We start from the raw sequence: 19,051 nt of genomic DNA, 5'->3' as shown, positions 1-19,051 counted from the left end.
CAACTTAACGAATATGAAAAAAACATTCCATTATTATAGAAATTCACTACTTGCGCTGAGAAGCTGTGAGTCAATAACAATACTGATTTACTTCCCCCTTGGCAGAGGTATAGAGGAACTTGGAATAGGATGCAAGAGCAGTGCAGTGGAGGAACACACACAGACAGTGCAGGGGAGAGAGATGGGGGGTGGGTGGGGCAGGGGGAGTGGGGGGCAGACAGGAGAGAGCGAGTGGGAGTGAGAGGACATATAATCAGGCTCTAACCAGAACAGCATCTCAGTGACTAACCACTGAATCCCTGTAATGCAGCATAACTGATGATCTAATGCACTGGAGGTAAGAATCAAAGAAAAATGCAATGCTTCTTTCTGTTTTGTGCTTGATACTGCCATCGTACCAGTGGGGCACAGCATATGTGTGTGCATGCAAGTGAGTGAGAAACATGGGGAGGAATAGACCTTACCTTCGACCAGAGGACAGTGTTATAAGCCTGGGGCTTTGGTACTCTTTTATTCCTATATGTGTTTAAGAGAGACTGTTTTGTGCCTGTGTGTAGAATATATATTTACATTAGTTATTACTGTTTTCCTTCAACTGGATAGAGCACAATGTCTTTGTGTATGCATGGTTGATCACAACGGCTTCAGTGAGCTGTGTCATCGCATCCTGACGGTGTAGTTGAACGCCGCAGTCCCCCCCGCCCACAACCGCACGCACGCACGCACGCACACGCGCACACACACACACACACACACACACACACACACACACACACACACACACACACACTATCCACACAGTCCTCTCTGCTACTTACCCTCTCCCTGTCCTACTAGTTTCTCTCACTATGACTCTGCAAGCTGGGCTACTGGACTGTACAATCTCCTCTTTGCTTACAATCTTTCTTATTATAGCAAGGGCCATTAGACTGAATCTTTGCTAAAGTGAGACCTAAGCTATGGTTTAACTTAATTTAAAATTAAGTAGGTAAGAAAAGGAAAAGAAAGAACGAAATAATACCTCATTTGAAAACCAGTTAACAATGAATAAAATAATGGTTGTCTTACTTATTGATAATAAGATAAAAGCCTAAAATGTGTTTATTTAAAGAAACATTAAAAGAAAACCTTGATGCGTAAAAAGATAAAATGCAATGATGCTAAAACTGGAGTAATGGCCTATAATTTCTTTAACTGGTTCTTGCTAAAACCCTGGCTGCTGAATACCGTACAAGCTGCAGCTTATATATTTATTGTCAGCAATCCTGAGTAAAGTACCTCACAATAATCCAGGTAACAAAATGTGGAAGCTTGAGTCATCTTTTTGGCATATTCTAGTGTATGGTGGGGTCTAATTCTAACAACTTCTCTTAGGTGAAAAGAACTAGTGTTTTTAATATTGTTTTAATGTGAGTTATACATACATACATATATATATATATATATATATATATATATATATATATATATATATATATATATATATATATATATACACACACACACACACACACACACATATGTATATATATGTATATGTATGTATATACACTACTCACAATAAGTTAGGGATATTGTTATTTACATGAGTGCTTTTCCTATTTGGTCTGAATTTTAATGAAATAAGTAAAAGTTCCCTTTGATATAATAATGAATGAGAAGAAACACCATTTTCATTGGTTTAATACTTATTACCCCCAAAATTTAGACAATAACAAGGATAGCCCCAAATAACAAAAATTGACAATGTCAGTAGCGGGTTTTTCCACCATTTGCCGCAATGACAGCTTGACAGCAACGTCTCATACTCCTCACTAGCCTCATGATGTTGTTCTGAGGCAATGCGTTCCACTCCTCCACAAGTGCTACACGCAGTTCTGCCAGGTCACGTGGGGGTGGGATACGATCATCCAGTCTCTGCTTCAGCTGGTCCCAGACGTGCTCTATGGGGTTCAGGTCAGGGGACATTGCTGGCCATACCATATGAGGCACTCCGACTTCCTGAAGTCGAGCTGTGACAATTCTGGCACGATGTGGTGGAGCATTATCCATGAACAGAAAGTTAGGGGTGTGCTGGCGGAATTGGGGGATGATGATGGGTTCTGTGATGTCTCTGAGGTAAGAACGTGCAGTGACTGAGCCATCTACAATAACCAAATCTGTTTTGCGCTGACTGGTGATGCCTGCCCAGACTGTTGCACCTCCTCCACCAAAGGGAACCCTGGGGACCATGTTGACCTCGGCGTATCGCTCACCTCACCTTTTCCAGCAACGCTGACGACCATCATTTCTGTGCAAGGTGACCCGACACTCATCAGTGAACAGGACGGTAGACCACTGCTGCATTGTCCAGGTCACATGGTCTTGTGCCCACTGCAAACGTTCATGCGGTGTCTTGGTGTCAGTGGAATCACCTGCAACGGTTGTCTGGCATTCAAGCCAAAGCGGTGGAGTTGGTTTCGAAAGGTTTGTCTGGAAACCCTAGTACCCCTCACATCTCGTAACTGGGCCTGCAGCTGTGTGGCAGTTGCATAACGATGTCTGAGTGCATAGGTCCATAGGTACTGGTCATCGTTGGTCTGTCACTCGTGGGGCTCCACTCCTGGGTCTGTCACGAACTCTGCCAGTAGTTCTGTGTCTTGATGCAAGTCTGCTGATGACACTTTGAGACACACCAAGTTCACGAGCAACATCTGACTGCCTGCCACCAACCCGAAGGTGCGCTATGGCCAGGTGGCGCTGCTCGACCGTGTTGGGAATCATTATTGGTTATTGATTATTAATTAATATGTTATTATTAATTAATCAAAATCATTATAGTTAATTAATAAAACCTAGGTAACTATGAGTCATTAATGAACACGGGGCACCACCCTGAAATCAGGGATCAACAATCAATATGATTTACCTTGAGTCTCAAAGTCTGGAAATTAATCAAATTGTCAATATTATGAAAATATCAATATATATATATATATATATATATATAGGTGTAAATCCGAGCACTGACCATCTCAACCAGCAGTTATTACAATATGGGATTGTGCAAAATAAAAAAAAGCATGTAATTGGGTGGAGGCATGTGTGTGTGTGTGTGTGTGTGTGTGTGTGTGTGTGCGTGTGTGAGAAAGTCCCCAACAACGACTACAAAGATGGCCAAACGTGGTTTGGGAAGTCACGTTCGTTGGACTACAAATTAGTGGGCGTGCCTTAGGAAGTCTTGTTGGAGAGACTACAGGGAAGTCCGGGCGTGACTTTGTGTCACGTGAGGACGCGTATTCTGAGGTAATGAATTCAGATTCAGTGATTCATGTACCTGGAATTCAAAATGGTGGCAGTGACGGTATCGACCGATGGTGACCACTTACACGTGCGCGCGAGGTTTGAACAAGCAGCGGTTGCGCCGTCTTTGATCTCGTGTGCGGTTTGATCACACGAGGAGTGAATTTACAGGGATAATACCCACAGTAGCAGTGCTACCGAGAACAGTCCGTCTTTAAAGTCAATAAAGGGGAAATGCTGAACACACGCCTTATGTTTAGCGGGGTTGTTAACTGTAAGTTTACAACAGATCGCCCTAAAGAGTCCAAATATCTTGGTGTGTGTGTGTGTGTCTGTGTGTGTGTGTGTGTGTGTTAGTAAAAGAGGGGAGAAGCTAAACGGGGCTTAGCAGACAACAAAGAAACAAACACGACGACCATGTGTTACACAGCGGTCGTCTCTCCCTCGAACAATGGCCGACAAGCGAATCGAGGTTCGTTTATCGTCTGCTGATCGAGCCGGAATACAACGTATTGTGGTCATACAGGGTGGCAAGACTATACAGGCTGGGTTAGCCTGAATGAGCTCCTAACGAGCGTAGCAAACACAGTTAACACACACAGTATGGGTAACCATAAATCTGACTCGGCGGTCCTTTCACAACAAAATCAAGCACAACAAAGAAAAACACGCTATATACTATCTGTTTCTGCCCAAACAAAAGCCTCTTACTTTGGATGCCGCTTGTTGCGGTAGCGTGGGTGCCCGTCTAACTCGGAGCTCCAACTCGATCGGGGGGCGAGCGCGGGGTCAGCATTAGCGTCCTAGACGGCTGACGGCAGGCTGGATCACAGCGATATGTCGACTCGTAGAAGGGACAGTTTTGTTCCTTCTGAAGATTCTTTTCTTCCTTCTGCAGGCAATGAGGAAACGGCTGGGTGCCGCGTCCCTGGATCCAAACGATACTGAATGTCCGAACAAAAACGAAAGTGAAACCAACACAGTCTCTTCTCGTCACCGAGGAGGGAACTGAACTTTAGCTCAAAAACAAAAAGGGGGGAAAAACGTTTCTCAAGTTGTAACCTTAAGACAGCGGCTGCGTGGGAACAACCTCTCTTCAAAACGTGGGCTATCGGGAAAGTACGCCGAATTGGAGGGGTCCGTGACCTTTATCGTCGGAGTGACGTCATTGTGATCCTGGTGGAGCTTCCTGGCTCACAGCCAATAGGGACCGGGAGACGTCTTGGGGGCAGGTCAGCTGGTGACGTGGTTTTCACACCTTGTAGGCCCTTTTGCCCCTTTTGTTCTTTGTTCTCTAGTCCCTTGTGGCAGGGGAATTAGTAGTTTAGGCTTCTGGCTTTAACTACAGGCCTTTCCCTTTGTTGAGACATGTGCTTATGGAGGCATGAGGCCCAACAGTCCCCCCTTTGGTTCGAAGGGCGGGGTGCTGGCCACGGCCTTCGGAGCAACCCAAGGGCCTAATCGTCCTTGAGCCCCGAAAACATGGGTGTTATATAATCCACATGTCCTTGAGACGAGAGAGTGATTATGGTTCTACCATTCAGTTCAGTTCAAGGCAAAGCAGTTCAGTTCAGTTCAAGACAGTTCAGAGGCTAATGTCTGGGCATTGACAGAGAGGCACAGTTTGGGCAGAAGGTTCTTAATTGTCCCTAGCTTATCTAAACATTTTTTTTTACAAACAACAACACATCAGCATTTCTCTTAAAAGCACCAAAACACAAATAGGAACAAAGAAGAAAGGAAAAATAGGTGAAACAAGAGGAAATGCGGTTGTTAGAAAACAGTTGGTACGCTTTCCTCAGTCCTCCTGAAGGACCGAGAGCGGCTAGAGGCATGGTGTCAATCTGTTGTTGGAAACGTGGGGGTACTAGGAGGGCAGAGTCTAGTTTGGTCTGGAGTTTTTGGATGTATCGGTACATTATGTGTGCGATTATTGCCGTGATGATCCATCCACTGAGCAGCAGCGTGATAGCGGTTACGCTAATGGTGTGCGCCAGGTGCAAGGGCCTGCCTGTCTGTCCAGATATTGTTGTTTTAAATCCATTTGGCCTCACCTTAAATTTTACTGTTTTAGTGCATTCAGCTAAGAGTTGTTGCTGAATGTCGTCTTCAATGGTGAGGTTCTGGCCGCCAAAGGCGTCCATGATCTCAATCTCTACGTCATGTTGGTCAGGATCGGGATGATGGAGGATTATGTCTTGGATGTGGACAGTGGCCCCTCGGGAAATTGTTATGAACATTGTCTGGTTAGGCAGGTTTAGCTTAGTGGCTGTATCATGGCGGTCATATGACACTATGGCTTCCGTGGCAGGTGTGCTCACGAGCCATTTACTGCCCGCTCTTTCTACTCGGGTCTCTGTTTCCTCATCCTTGAGGGACAGTCTACCTTGGCACTTTTGTTCAGGTGCGTCGGTCCTCAAACTGCAGAGGTAATTTGTCACATCTCGGGTAAAGGGGTTACTTGGGCAGACCCAGTGAATGTCTTTTGTCCTGGTACACATATTAAGGTTAGGAACGAGGTAGAGTGAGGGGTTATCGTTGTGGTATGCAAGTGTTGGTGGGGTTCTAAGGTGTATGTGGGTGTTACCTCTCCAAAATCCAACGTTTGACACAGATTTAAGTTGGTACACATTCTGTTTAGCGATTATAGGTTAGGGTTGTCACGATACCAGAACTTCAGTAGTCGATACCAATACCTGTGAATTTCCACGATTCTCGATACTAATTTGATACCACGAATTGAATTCTCTAAACAAGTCGGGGTGCCTGTATTTGAGGTGTTTGGCCAGGTTTGACCTGCTTCCTCCTTTTGTTTGAAAACTTCTGAGGCACTGTTTGCATGTCGGCTTGTTTGAGTCTGGAATTGCTCCGTATTTATCCGCTTTGAATGCAAAATATTTCCACGCGCGACTCTTAGTACCTGTCTTGTCGACGAGCCGACATGTTGTGCTTTCACTCTCACTTGCTGAAGCCATTTTTTTCTAAGACAGTAGGTTTTCTTCTTCAGCGCCGCTGACTGCTCTGTGCTGCTCACACGCGTATACTGCCCCCGTCAGTTCCGCCAAGAATTGACACGGCTCGCCGAGTGAAAAGTTGTATATTCGGTTCTGACGGTACCAGAAAAAAGCAAGTATCGAATTGTTTTTTTCCTGTCAGCATCGAATTGGTATCGAAGTATAGGTTCTTGTGACAACCCTATTATAGGTAGGTTCAATATGAAACCAATCTCCAAGTTCCGAGGGTTTACAGAAATTGGAATAGCGCTGCCAAGATTGTATGCCAGGTGTACTTGTAAAGGTTGCACAATTGAGGTAGTAGCGTCTTTGAGAATATTCTCCACTAGGTCTAAGGGTACCAGGTAGGTTGGTATCTTACCAGCACTGAGGCTGCTGACTGAGGAGCTGACTTCTCTTATGAGGTCCTGCATTAGGTCCCTCACTACCCGCACGTAAGTGATGTCCTCCTTCACTACTTCTGACAATGTTTCTAAGGCATGCACCGTGTTATTGATTAAGGCAGAATGTAGATTTACTGTGACTATAGTACCCTTGAGGGTTTCACCCAGATCTTGTAATTGTTCACGTTGGAGGGAAAGTCTCTGTTGGATCTCTGGCATTTCTTCGTCAAGTTCACCCATGTGCCTTTGTAGTGCCCCCAGGCTGACAGAGTTAGCAGCTGAGAGGCCGATAGAGAATAAGGACCCGATCCCAGTTGCTGCCGCGAGTAGGGCACCCAGGAATCGTTTGGATCTCTTTTTGTCAGTTAGGTCTCTCTCAGTTGTTAAGAATTTTTCTAATTGTTCAAGAACATGGATAGTTCTCTGTTTGGCTTGTTCAATGGTGTTGTGGGTTTGAGCCCCACTTAACCTCCCTTCTGTCAGTTTAGGAGGTAGGCGGATGTGCTTCCGATACACATCCCAAGGATCTAAACGCACATAGAATGTCTGGGTGTAGAGGTCACAATGGGTGATGAGCAGCCCGGGAGTTTCCTGTAGGATAATCCCCGTTGGAGGGCCTGGTTCAGTCATCTCAGTTGCTAGGATGACCCGTAGGCCAAAGATGATGCCAAGGATCCAAGCGAGTTCCATCCTGAAAACAGATCAAATGGTTGTACTAATGAGCATTTGGGAGGGTTTTTTTGGGGTTAGTGCATGCTAACTGTGTGATGCATGCGTGTCCCTGTTCTGCTCTGGTCACTAACACTCTTCTGAGTTTCCTTGGTTGGGAGATGATGTCTCCCGGCCAGGATTGGGGTATTTGATCCGGGGGAGTAAATGGTTTGAAAAGTTTGATTTGGGTGGCATGGACCCATTTGTAGGTCGAGGGTTGTTTTGGCTTCGTGACTCTTATTCGGTAGGCTACTGGTGAGAGCTTACCGACAACCTCGAAGGGGCCCGACCAGCGGGGAAGGAATTTTTTACAAATCCCCGTCGGTTGTGCGAACCTGAAATACAGAACTTTGTTACCTATTTCGTACTCGCGGTTGGATGTAGTTTTGTCGTAGTAGGCTTTTGCCCCTTTTACGCTGGCCTCCAGCTTTACCTGGGCCCAGGCGAAGGTAGCCTGAAGGTGTTCTCACAAGTCCGCCACGTACTGATGTGCAGTGTAGGCGGTTGCGATGCTGACATCCTCAGGATGGTACACAAGATGTATTGGCAGGGTCATTTGTCTGCCAGTCATCATCTCGAACGGTGTGACTCCCGTAGAGCGATGAGGGGTTGACCGGATTGCCATTAACACCAAAGGGAGTTTCATGTCCCAATCCTTGCCATTACTCCCAACATACTTCTTCAGCATGTTGACAATGGTACGATTGGCGCACTCAACCTGACCTGATGATTGTGGGTGATACGCAATATGGAATTTGGCTTCCACCCCCAAGATGTCGTACAAACGCGGTCGTTACGCTCGAAGTGAAGTGAGTACCCCTGTTTGAGACAACGGAGAGTGGGAGGCCCCAGCGGCTGAAAACATGGTTCATCAGCAGCATTGCTGTTGTAACGGCAGTGTCGTTGGGCGCCGGGAGGCACTCAACCCATTTGGTGAAGGAGCAGGTGACCGCAAGAAGGTACTTGTTACCTCGGGAAGACTTGGGGACAGGTCCTATCCAGTCAACCCGGTGGTGAGACCAAGGAAATGTGATTCCCCTTTCCTGAAGTGGGGCACGGTTAAGTGGTCGAGAGGGCTGGAATTGACAGCAGATCAAGCAGCCCTGAACATACAGTTTTGTGTCGCGTGCCATGAATGGCCAATAGGCTACTTGCTGGAGGGTTTTAAGCGTGGCTTTGTAACTTCGGTGTCCTCCAATAGGGGTGTCGGGAGCATGGGAGAGCATCACCCCCCTATGGTCGGATGGCACAACCCAACGGGTCGGTCCTTGACCACCCTGGCTGTATACCAGCAAGTCCTTCTCCAGCTTTAAGTCTGGAAAATCGCGATGGAAAGCCTGCAGTTCTCGGGAGCTGACTGAGAGGGGTTCAGCTCTGCCCACAGGGGTTGTTATGACCCATTGTCGAACAGTTTGAAGATTAGAATCTTGTTCCTGCATGGTGACCAGATCAGTATCATCAGGTTTTCGACCCAGGTGTAGTGTCTGACCATCAGTTTGATTGAGAGTTGTCTAGTTTCTCTCGTGCTTGTCTGCGAGTGATGGCATTGACCACGCCTGTCTGGGGAGTAGGGAGCCAGTCGGTCTGAAACTCCCATGGTGTACCCTTCTCTACACCTAACTTTGCCAAGTGGTCCGCCTCATCATTCCTGTCCTTTTCAGGGCCAGGGATCTGAGAGTGTCCCTTGACCTTTCTCCAGTACACCATTATTCCCTTATCTGTGACCAGCAGATCACATGCCTGAAAGAGTTCGGCATGTTTGATGGGTTTATTTCGAGCATTCTTCATGTCGTTCACTTTCCACGTGGGGAAGTGGGAGATGAAACTGTGGTGAGCGTAATTTGAGTCAGAGCAGATTACTAACTGCCCCACATCAAGCTTGGCCGCTTGTTGGAGTACAATCAGCATCGCTGCAATTTCTGCATATTGACTCGATTTAGGACCCAAGTGATAATGATCTGGTTCACCATTTTTATGGTCCCAGACGACCCCGACACCGGCTCTGAGTTGGCTCTCTGGTGGAACGAACAGCCATCTACATAGACCTTTGGCAGATCCTGGCAGATGTTTTCATCATAATAATGATGATTGGAAGGCAGTGTTGGTGAAGACACTGTAAGAGGGAGGGGGTTTTGCTGATTGGAGCAGTCGCAGTGTTGGCAGCCGGCCAAACCTTGTCTCAGAGCCATTTTCTGGTTCTGTGCGTGTTTCACCTCCTCATCATACCCCTGTAATGCCATCATCCAGGAGGCGATGCGGCTGTTAGATACACATCCTTCCCTGAGACGCTGACTGTTCAAGAAGGTGACTCGCTGATGGCAGGTCTCGATCACTACTTTCTGGCCCCCAATATAGCTTCGAAAGTGTTCCACTGCCCAGATGGTAGCTAGGAGGGCTTTCGCACAGTCAGAGAGCTTTACACTGCATGAAAAGTGGGATTTTCGGCCCCGTAAACGCCCGGAAATCTCCCTAATTTTCGGCAGTTAACGACAATTTACAGGCTGTGAACGTGGCGTTTGTCTGTGCCGAAAATTGTCGGAAACGAACCATGACGTCAGTGGAGCTCCCGGATGTGCGAACGCCTCTACTTTGCATATGAATAGCAGCGAAACCACGCCTTGCCAGAGAATGTGTGGGCTGGCTTGAATATCCTCACTCAGTATTGGATGAAACCACTACTCATAAACAAGCAAAATCACTCGAGATTGGTCACCCTGGGTCATTATAAATGTAAACCCCGGTGGGAATATATATATATATATATATATATATATATATATATATATATATATATATATATATATATATATATATATATATATGTATATGTATATATATATTTATATTTGTATATTTATATTTATATGATTTATTCATTCATTTATATTTATGATATCATCAATGACATGAATGAATTTACTGAGGAAAGGAACATTTGCCAGGAAGGAGTTTATTCAAAGAAAGAGTTTTATTAGCACAAACACACAGCATGTACAGAGCATTTTTTCCCACACAACAAACGGGAAGCTCACAAGAAGCCCAAAATCCTACAGCACCGCGAAGTGTCTGTTTCTGCAGATGTCTGTGGTGCTGCCCTGTACTTCGGAATCGCCTCTCATGTGACTGCAGTGTGGCGCAGAGCTCGGTGAGCTCTGAGCTGCGAAAGGACGGAGGTCGCACAATTCATCCAGACACCCGCCATCTTGTGCCGTCTTCCTCCTCAGACATCAGGTCCATGGCGGCGCACTTCCAAAGGTCCACCTCATCCTCAGCTAGCACTCTGTCTCGCTTCCAGCAGCTGTAAAAACAATCAATAAAGACGATCAGTACTGCACGATGCACTGCGTATGGATACAACACATCTATTATTTAATAGAATAATAGTCACATTGACCAAAAACGGATCTAATCTGATAAATCTTACTCTCTTTGTCCTCGATCGACTCCGAGCTGAACTCCTCACAGCCTCCGCCTGCGATGCAAGATCTGGTTGTTTGTTGTCCTGCGTACTGTCTCGTAATGTCTTACAGGCAGCTGGAAAACAATTAAAAAGACTGGTATGAATAAAGAAACGTAAGTCACAGTAAAATTAAACGAGGGAGAAAACAGTAACAGTTACTTACACACAATGGCGTCATTATCGGCATCATGTAAATCTGGACTTGCAGACGTGGCTCCGAGCTAACAGGAGGTCGCGGCCTTGTTATGAGGCGAGGTTAGTCTGTGAAAACAAAATGCGCGCAGCGATAAACCTCTGTGTCCTTCTGCGGCAGCGAAGCTCCGTCCGTCGGCGACATTCTTCGTGGTGACCCGGCAAAGCTTCTCCCGTCCGCGCAGACGTCCTCTCGACAATGACCGGGCCGCTAGCCTAGCTCCTGCTAGCTAGCTCCTGCTAGCTAGCTTAGCTCCTCCTCGCTAGCTTAGCCGAACTTGCTTCGTGTCCATTAAAAAACAAACACTTCGACTGCGATGGAGAGTCCAACTCACACACTCACAGCACGTCATCCGACAACAGTTCACAGTCTGTTAGTGATAAAACACGACACTGACGACACACACAGTCCACTGTCAGCTGCTCGACGCTATTAACTCTCCGCTCCTTATTCCTCGTCACTCACGCTCCGGTCAACCCGGAAGTGTAAAAACTCTTACAGGTCATGAACTCTCACACGCAATAAGAATCACTTTTAAACTGCTTTTAAAACATTCAGAACCCATGAAATGATAGAAATACTTTTTTTTTTTTTTACATTTTAATATCTTGGTTATCTCAAAATATTTCAGGCAAATTTTAACTTCTTAACAACTGGCGTTTTATCTTTAACTTGTTCCCAGGAGAGAGAGAGAGAGAAAATAATAAATAATCTTTTTTACATAACATTGGCCATTGCTAATGACATACACAGTAATTAATCTAGCATACTTTCATTAAATAAATCAATTCAAGCTCAAATATAAGGGTCTATAATTAGGCTATACTGAGCCTGATCTATTTATAACAGAGATTTTCTTTAAATGAAGTTAACACCTTTTAGAAAAAGGTCACCTGAGGTAAAACTCCCCCTGCTACCCTGATTTGCATTTGTATAGCTCACAGCATTTTCATTTACATGTTAAAGCCTCCCCTAGAATCAGGGGGAGGGGGGTCATGGGGGGACAACTGCCAAGCAAGGCCCACGTCAATTTCCGACAATTTACGTCAGTTTTCAGTGTTGCCTGCAAATTGCCGCGTGTAGCCGCAAACCTGAAATTCCACGTCAATCTACAGTGCCGCATAATGACGAAAATCCCACTTTTCATGCAGTGTTAGCTCTACGCTGGTTAGTGGTCAACTGGCGTAGGCTACCACTCTTTTGTCAGAGTCGTATTTCTGAGCTAGGGCTGCACTGAGGCATAGTGGTGAGAAACCTGCTTCAAGGAGAAACTCTCGGTCTTTGTCTGGGTAAGCCAGACAAGGCGCTGAGCTAAGTTTCCTTTAAATTTGTTGGAAAGAAATTTCCTGAGCTTGCTCCCATTGGAAAAGCTTGTCTTTACAGAGGAACTCCATGAGCGGTCGAGCTAACTCGGCATGAGCTTCAATGAATTGCCGTGAATAGTTGCAGACCACGAGGAAGCTCCTTAGCTCGGACACATTGGTCGGGGCTTTGATGTCTTGAATGGCCCGGATTCTCCCAGCTTGGGGGAGACTCTGTGACTCCACAGTCATTTGAATCTCTCGAGAAGATGGCCTAGAACTCTCGGAACAGCTTCCGGAGGGCATCTCTCTGATCCTCGGTTGTCAAAGCGTCAGCTTTCGCAAGTTGTTGCTCGATTTCTGCCTCAAAACCAGGGTACGCCTCTTCTTGTGGATGCTGGACCTCTGAGTTCTTTGGTCTTGTGTCTTCTGACTGGGTCACGAGCAAATAGACCATCATGTCACCCTCAGTGCCAAGACTTGCACCACAAATCACTTTGTATTGCAGGGCTTCGTGATGGGCAATGGTGATCATTTTAGTCAGGAAGGTGAAAAGGACATTTTGTAGAGAACCAGCTTGGACCAATGACGGGGGTAACTCACCAATGATGGGCACCGCTAACTCGAAGTCATAGAACGAGTTGTCGATGAGCAGTACCAGTAAATAAGTTGACCGGTTGTTCAACTCTAGCAGGTGTGTACCGCACACAGTCAGGTTGAGTTCCTCAAAGTGAGGTAGGGGTTGGAAAAAAGCTTGCGTTCCAGGAAGTTTCTGTCCTTTTATGAGGACGAGCCGGATGGGAAACCCTGCGCTTCATGCTGGAATTGTCACATCACTTTCGCTAGTGACTTGAGCTGCATGTGGTACGGTTTGACCTGACTTCAGGTGTTCCGGTTCACCGGTCAAGAAATGGTCCTCTATCTTAGCCAGGCACCACAGGACTTGGTTGACTGTGTCTAATTGCACGCCAAGCCTAACAAGAAGATCGGCTCCCATGAAGAAAGGGGAGCAAAGTTGGAGGACGACGCTCATGTAGTGTGTCAGTCGTTTTGTTCCGACCAGTACGGGGAGTGCACATACGCCGGTTGCTTTAAGAGGGATCTGAGGGGTCCCTGCTGAAAGGAGACAATGTCGTTTTTGCACAAAGGTTAGTGCGGGATTTTTCTGATGCAGGTTCTCAAAAAGGTCTTTGTCAATAGCGGACTTTTCGGACCATAGTGTCAGAAGTACATCCGGGACCGGGGTGCCATCAAGATGTGCTCCCCCAATGACTTTGGGAGTGTACAAAGTAGAGCCTGAGTTTTCCAGTGCGCAGATGAACGATCTGTGTTCCCTAAGGGTGGTCGACCCCTGTTCACCAATTTGGGGCAGAATGGGATCTGCCCTGTGTTGGAGGAGCGGGGTCAAGACTGGACTCTACTCGGGGCGTCAACATGGTTTCCCTAAGTTCAATAGCAGCTATGCTGCTATCAGGGTCCGAGTTGTTGACTCCATGATTGAGTGGTTTAGGTGTTTCCACCTGAGCCCAGATGTGTCCCTGGTGACAGTCGATGAGCGGAGCCAAGCGATCAAGAAGGTCTTGGCCAATGAGCAGCCTTTCGGTATCTAGCGAACAGATATAGATAGGGTGTATCAGTGACATCTCTTGAAAGTTTATGTCAACGCAAGCCCGTCGGGTGACTGGTCCTGAGTGTAGGACGTGATGTTCAGATTGCACGCTTCGGTCTGAAAGGGGTTTCCCAAGAGATAGCATTGCGCTGGCAACATTTTTGAACATGTCAGAGTTCATCAAACTGATTTCTGATCCAGAATCAAGCAAGGCGAGAGTTCTGATACACTGTCCTATCGTAATCGATGTGTAGATCCGTTTGGCGTTGCCTTGGCGGACAAGGTCGCCCAAGAACGTGAGAAAAGGGGACCCGGCGGGGACTGGAGTGGCCTTTTCGGGGAGACTTGTGGCTTTGCCTGTTCCTCTCTTCCAGTCCACGAGGTAAACCTTGGTGGTAGGGGAGGAAGCAGTTACACCTAGTCATTGTGACGGGGGGTTCGTGATCTGGCTCCCTTTTGGACTCTGTGGAAGAAATATATTGTTTCATTGCATTTTTAACACATTGCTGAACCATGTCTTCCATGTCTGGCTTGCGATTACCCTTTTGGGCTTGGTAAGAGGGTTTCGCCTGATACTTACCATTCTTGGTCCTCTGATCACTCCGGTTCTTTGGGCCGGCAAAGTCTCGACGTGCTGGCCTGAACTGATTTCCAAGTCCCTGGAGTTGTCGCCCACTTTGTTGGTAAGACGGTTGTCCTGGGGGTCCCAGTGGGTCATCAAAGTGTGAGGGGCTACGGCTTAGTCTGGGGTGAGGAATGTTACTCGAGGGCGGGGGTCGTCTATCGGGGATGTGGTTTCTGGCAGGCGGCCCATAGTGATCCGGCGAATCAAGATCAACAGCCGCTCTGTGGGTGGCTTGCCCCCCCCCTCTTCCCTTGTTAGACTTGTGTCTGAGGGTGGCTGTCTGTGAGACTGCGCGGTCTGGGTTACCTCATCAGCCCCTGGCGGGTCTGAGTCATACTCAGAGCCCTCACTGGCTGATTGTTCCTGCACCCTTTGCACTGGTGTAGGAACACTCGTTAGCTCCCTGGTCACCTGCTGCCACTGGGATTTTTCTTGCAGCCACTGGGATTTCTCCTGCAGTAACTGGGATCTCTCCTGCTGTAACTGGGATTTCTCCTGATTTAACTGGGATTTCTCCTGATTTAACTGGGATTTATCCTCCTGCTGCAGGGATTTCTCCTCCTGCCACAGGGATTTCTCCTGCAGCAGGTGCGAATTCTCCTGCAGCAGTAATTCCCATTTCGCGCTGGTACAACAAAGTGAGCTGACCAAGAACATCTGCTCTTGTGCGTGTTGGCTTCCCAGCAGGGCTATTAATGTAGCCTATGAGCTCCTCAATTTTTTATGGCATGTCTCCATGCTGTAACTATCTATAATGATAGATGATTGAAAAAAGCCAGTGATAGCAAATAATAAATAATCATTACCAAAAAAAATGTTTCTATTATTTCGCAACAATGAACAGACACTTCAGATCAAACTATGAAATCTGTTAGCAGTAGCTCAGACAAAAAAATAAAAAAGTACAATTATTATCTATCCTGCAGTGAGGAAAGGGGAGATGTCCACCATTGCCTTTTTTTCTTGATCCATAAAGATGTTATGAAGTGGATGATCCTGGTGGTTGTTCTGAATGGCCTCTCACATCTTCAGTGTACATCTCTCCACCATCAAGTAGTTTACCCAGCTGCCTTGCATCCTTGTGTCTGATGCCACCTCGCCAGCAGAATGGAAAAAAAGACAATCTTGCCACCACAGACTGATAAATCATCTGCAGCATCTTACTACAGATAAAATGACTCAAGGACTCAAGAAAATTGTTTTCATTTATTAAATAGCAATGAAATGATTTCTCCTTATGATAGTTGTGTCACAGGTGAGGCAGTGGAAATGGTGAGCGTCTCTGCATTTGAAGTTGCATTTGCAGATACAGTATTCTGCAAGACAAAATATTTATTACATTAGAGTTATTGACAGCCTCACACAAGTACAGTATGTGATTCTGTAGACCACATGAAGAGTGACCATACCTCCATGGCGGACTGCCGCATCTAAATGGTTTCTGAGATGGTAAACTATAGTGTGATGTTGTCTTGTCTGAAAGGGACAACAAGGACAGTCATACGCCTCTGCTGAGGGAAAAACTGGCTCCTCGCTGACTGGGAAATAGGTGGGATGCTGAACAAAAACAGAAGAACAATTGACCATTAAATTCAAGATACACGAGGTCTATTAGCATTAATATTATTTTACATTCATCCATCCATCCATTTTCATCCGCTTATCCGGGGCTGGGTCGCGGGGGCAGCTGCCTGAGCAGGGACACCCAGACTTCCCTCTCCTCGGATACTGCCTCCAGTTCTTCCGGGAGGACCCCAAGGCGTTCCCAGGCCAGCTGGGCGACATAGTCACACCAGCGTGTCCTGGGTCTTCCTCGGGGTCTCCTCCCGGAGGGACATGCCAGGAACACCTCCCGAGGGAGGCGTCCCGGGGGCATCCGAAACAGATGCCCGAGCCACCTCAGCTGGCTCCTCTCGATGTGGAGGAGCAGCGGCTCTACTCTGAGCTCCTCCCAGGTGACAGAGCTCTTCACCCTATCTCTAAGGGAGCGCCCTGCCACCCTGCGGAGGAAACTCATTTCGGCCGCTTGTATCCGGGATCTTATTCTTTCGGTCATGACCCAAAGTTCATGGCCATAGGTGAGGGTCGGAACGTAGATTGACTGGTAAATCGAGAGCTTCGCCTTTCGGCTCAGCTCTCTCTTCACCACGACGGACCGATACAAAGACCGCATTACTGCGGCCGCTGCACCGATCCGTCTGTCAGTCTCACGCTCCATCCTTCCCTCACTCGTGAACAAGACCCCAAGATACTTAAACTCCTCCACTTGAGGCAGGAACTCTCCTCCCACCTGGAGGGAGCAGGCCACCTTTTTCCGGTCGAGAACCATGGCCTCGGATTTCGAGGTGCTGATTCTCATCCCAGCCGCTTCACACTCGGCTGCAAACCGCCCCAGGACATGCTGGAGGTCCCGGCTCGAACGAGCCAACAAGACCACATCATCCGCGAAAAGCAGAGATGAGATCCATTGGCTCCCGAACCAGATCCCCTCCGGCCCGTGGCTGCGCCTAGAAATTCTGTCCATAAAAGTAATGAACAGAACCGGTGACAAAGGGCAGCCCTGCCGGAGTCCAACATGCACTGGGAACAGGTCTGACTTACTGCCGGCAATGCGAACCAAGCTCCTGCTCCGGCAGTACAGGGACCGTACGGCCCTCAACAGAGGGCCCCCGACCCCGTACTCCCGGAGCACCCCCCACAGTATGCCACGAGGGACACGGTCGAATGCCTTCTCCAAGTCCACAAAACACATGTGGACTGGTTGGGCAAACTCCCATGAACCCTCGAGCACCCTGCGGAGGGCATAGAGCTGGTCCAGTGTTCCACGGCCAGGACAAAAACCGCATTGTTCCTCCTGGATCCGAGGTTCGACTATCGGCCGAATTCTCCTCTCCAGTACCCTGGAATAGACTTTCCCGGGGAGGGTGAGGAGTGTGATCCCCCGATAGTTGGAAACCACCACCCCGGTCTGCCAGTCCAGAGGCACTGTCCCCGACTGCCACGCGATGCTGCAGAGACGTGTCAGCCAAGACAGCCCCACAACATCCAGAGACTTGAGGTACTCAGGGCGGATCTCATCCACCCCCGGTGCTTTGCCACTGAGGAGCTTACGGACTACCTCAGTGACTTCGGCTTGGGTGATGGATGGGTCAACCTCTGAGTCCCCAGCCTCTGCTTCCTCTATGGAAGGCGTGTTAGTGGGATTGAGGAAATCCCCGAAGTATTTCTTTCCACCGCCCGACGATGTCCCCAGTCGAGGTCAACAGCTCCCCACCTCCACTGTAAACAGTGTTGGTGGAGGACTGCTTCCCCCTCCTGAGGCGCCGGATGGTTTGCCAGAATTTCTTCGAGGCCGACCGGTAGTCCTCCTCCATGGCCTCCCCGAACTCTTCCCAGACCCGGGTTTTTGCTTCCGAGACTTCCCGTGCTGCCGCACGCTTGGCCTGCCGGTACCCGTCAGCTGCCTAACGATACGTTTGGGCCTGCCAGGTCTGTCCAGCTTCCTCCCCCGCCAGCGGATCCAACTCACCACCAGGTGGTGATCAGTTGACAGCTCAGCCCCTCTCTTCACCCGAGTGTCCAAGATATACGGCCGGAGGTCAGATGACACGACCACAAAGTCGATCATTGATCTCCGGCCTAGGGTGTCCTGGTGCCACATGCACATATGGACACCCTTATGCTTGAACATGGTGTTCGTTATGGACAAACTGTGACTAGCACAGAAGTCCAGTAACAAAACACCACTCGGGTTCAGATCGGGGAGGCCGTTCCTCCCAATCACACCCCTCCAGGTAACACTGTCATCATTTACATTCATGTTAATTCATTCAACATTTCAACGTTAGATAACTGTAGCAACGTAGACGTTGGGATTGCAGCCAGCCGCAGCTGTTACCCACTCGCCGGCTGCAATCCCAACATCTGCGGCGGGAGGTGGGGCTAGACCGGCTGGACGGTCAAGCCCCGCCCTCACGGAACCACCCCCGCGAAACTGGAGAAAGGAGAAATTCTGTTGGAAAGTGATGTCGGTGAGTGAGATTACGTTGCTACAATAAATGCAATAATGGTCACTATGGGACCTTAACTCGGAAAAAGTCTCCATGTAAGTGAACGGGAGTCAAAGTTTTATTTCGTGATCCGATTGAATTGTGCCATGAGAAAAAAATATGACCTCTACCTGTTTAAAACATCACGTTTCACGCCGAGAAATCAGCAGTTTGTTGTAAAACTATTGTAAAATAGAATTCAGAAGAATCCGTAACCAGAAAGACTACAAGTCGCGTAGGTGACGTCACACACCAAATGCCGCTCTTTCCCGTGTCAGTTGGTGACGTATTTTTTGTGGGACACTAGATTTGTTCTTTGTTTTTTCCGTTTAAAAACCAGATCAAAATAACAGAAAAACAACTTTGTCGGAAAAACAGAATAACACAAAATCACACATTTTGTAGCTGTTATTCTGTTTTCAAA

At 47.6% G+C, this 19,051-nt stretch overlaps 1 protein-coding gene and 1 long non-coding RNA gene across 7 annotated transcripts in view; one reads left to right on the top strand and one right to left on the bottom strand.

The window, feature by feature from the left end:
- Positions 1-203: 203 nt before the first annotated feature.
- LOC115579487 (glycine receptor subunit beta-like) overlaps positions 204-19,051 on the top strand; it is a 263,157-nt gene continuing 244,309 nt past the window's right edge. For all 6 annotated transcript variants that reach the window (XM_030413081.1, XM_030413068.1, XM_030413073.1 and 3 more), the window contains exon 1: positions 204-337. Coding sequence is in view for 1 of the 6 variants with exons in the window: in XM_030413068.1 (XP_030268928.1) it covers positions 327-337 (11 nt within the window). In the remaining 5 variants the exon portion in view is untranslated. The remainder of the gene's footprint in view (positions 338-19,051) is intronic.
- LOC115579536 (uncharacterized) lies at positions 15,771-16,175 on the bottom strand. The gene is made up of 2 exons (XR_003983670.1): positions 15,988-16,175; positions 15,771-15,894 (listed from the first exon to the last, which is right to left on the bottom strand). It is a non-coding gene; the product is annotated as an uncharacterized LOC115579536 (long non-coding RNA).

The sequence above is a fragment of the Sparus aurata genome, chromosome 1 (genome assembly GCF_900880675.1).
Source record: "Sparus aurata chromosome 1, fSpaAur1.1, whole genome shotgun sequence".
Taxonomy (NCBI): domain Eukaryota; kingdom Metazoa; phylum Chordata; class Actinopteri; order Spariformes; family Sparidae; genus Sparus; species Sparus aurata.
The sequence above is the reverse complement of the archived record's forward strand: the minus strand, read 5'-3'. Positions and strand labels throughout refer to the sequence as shown.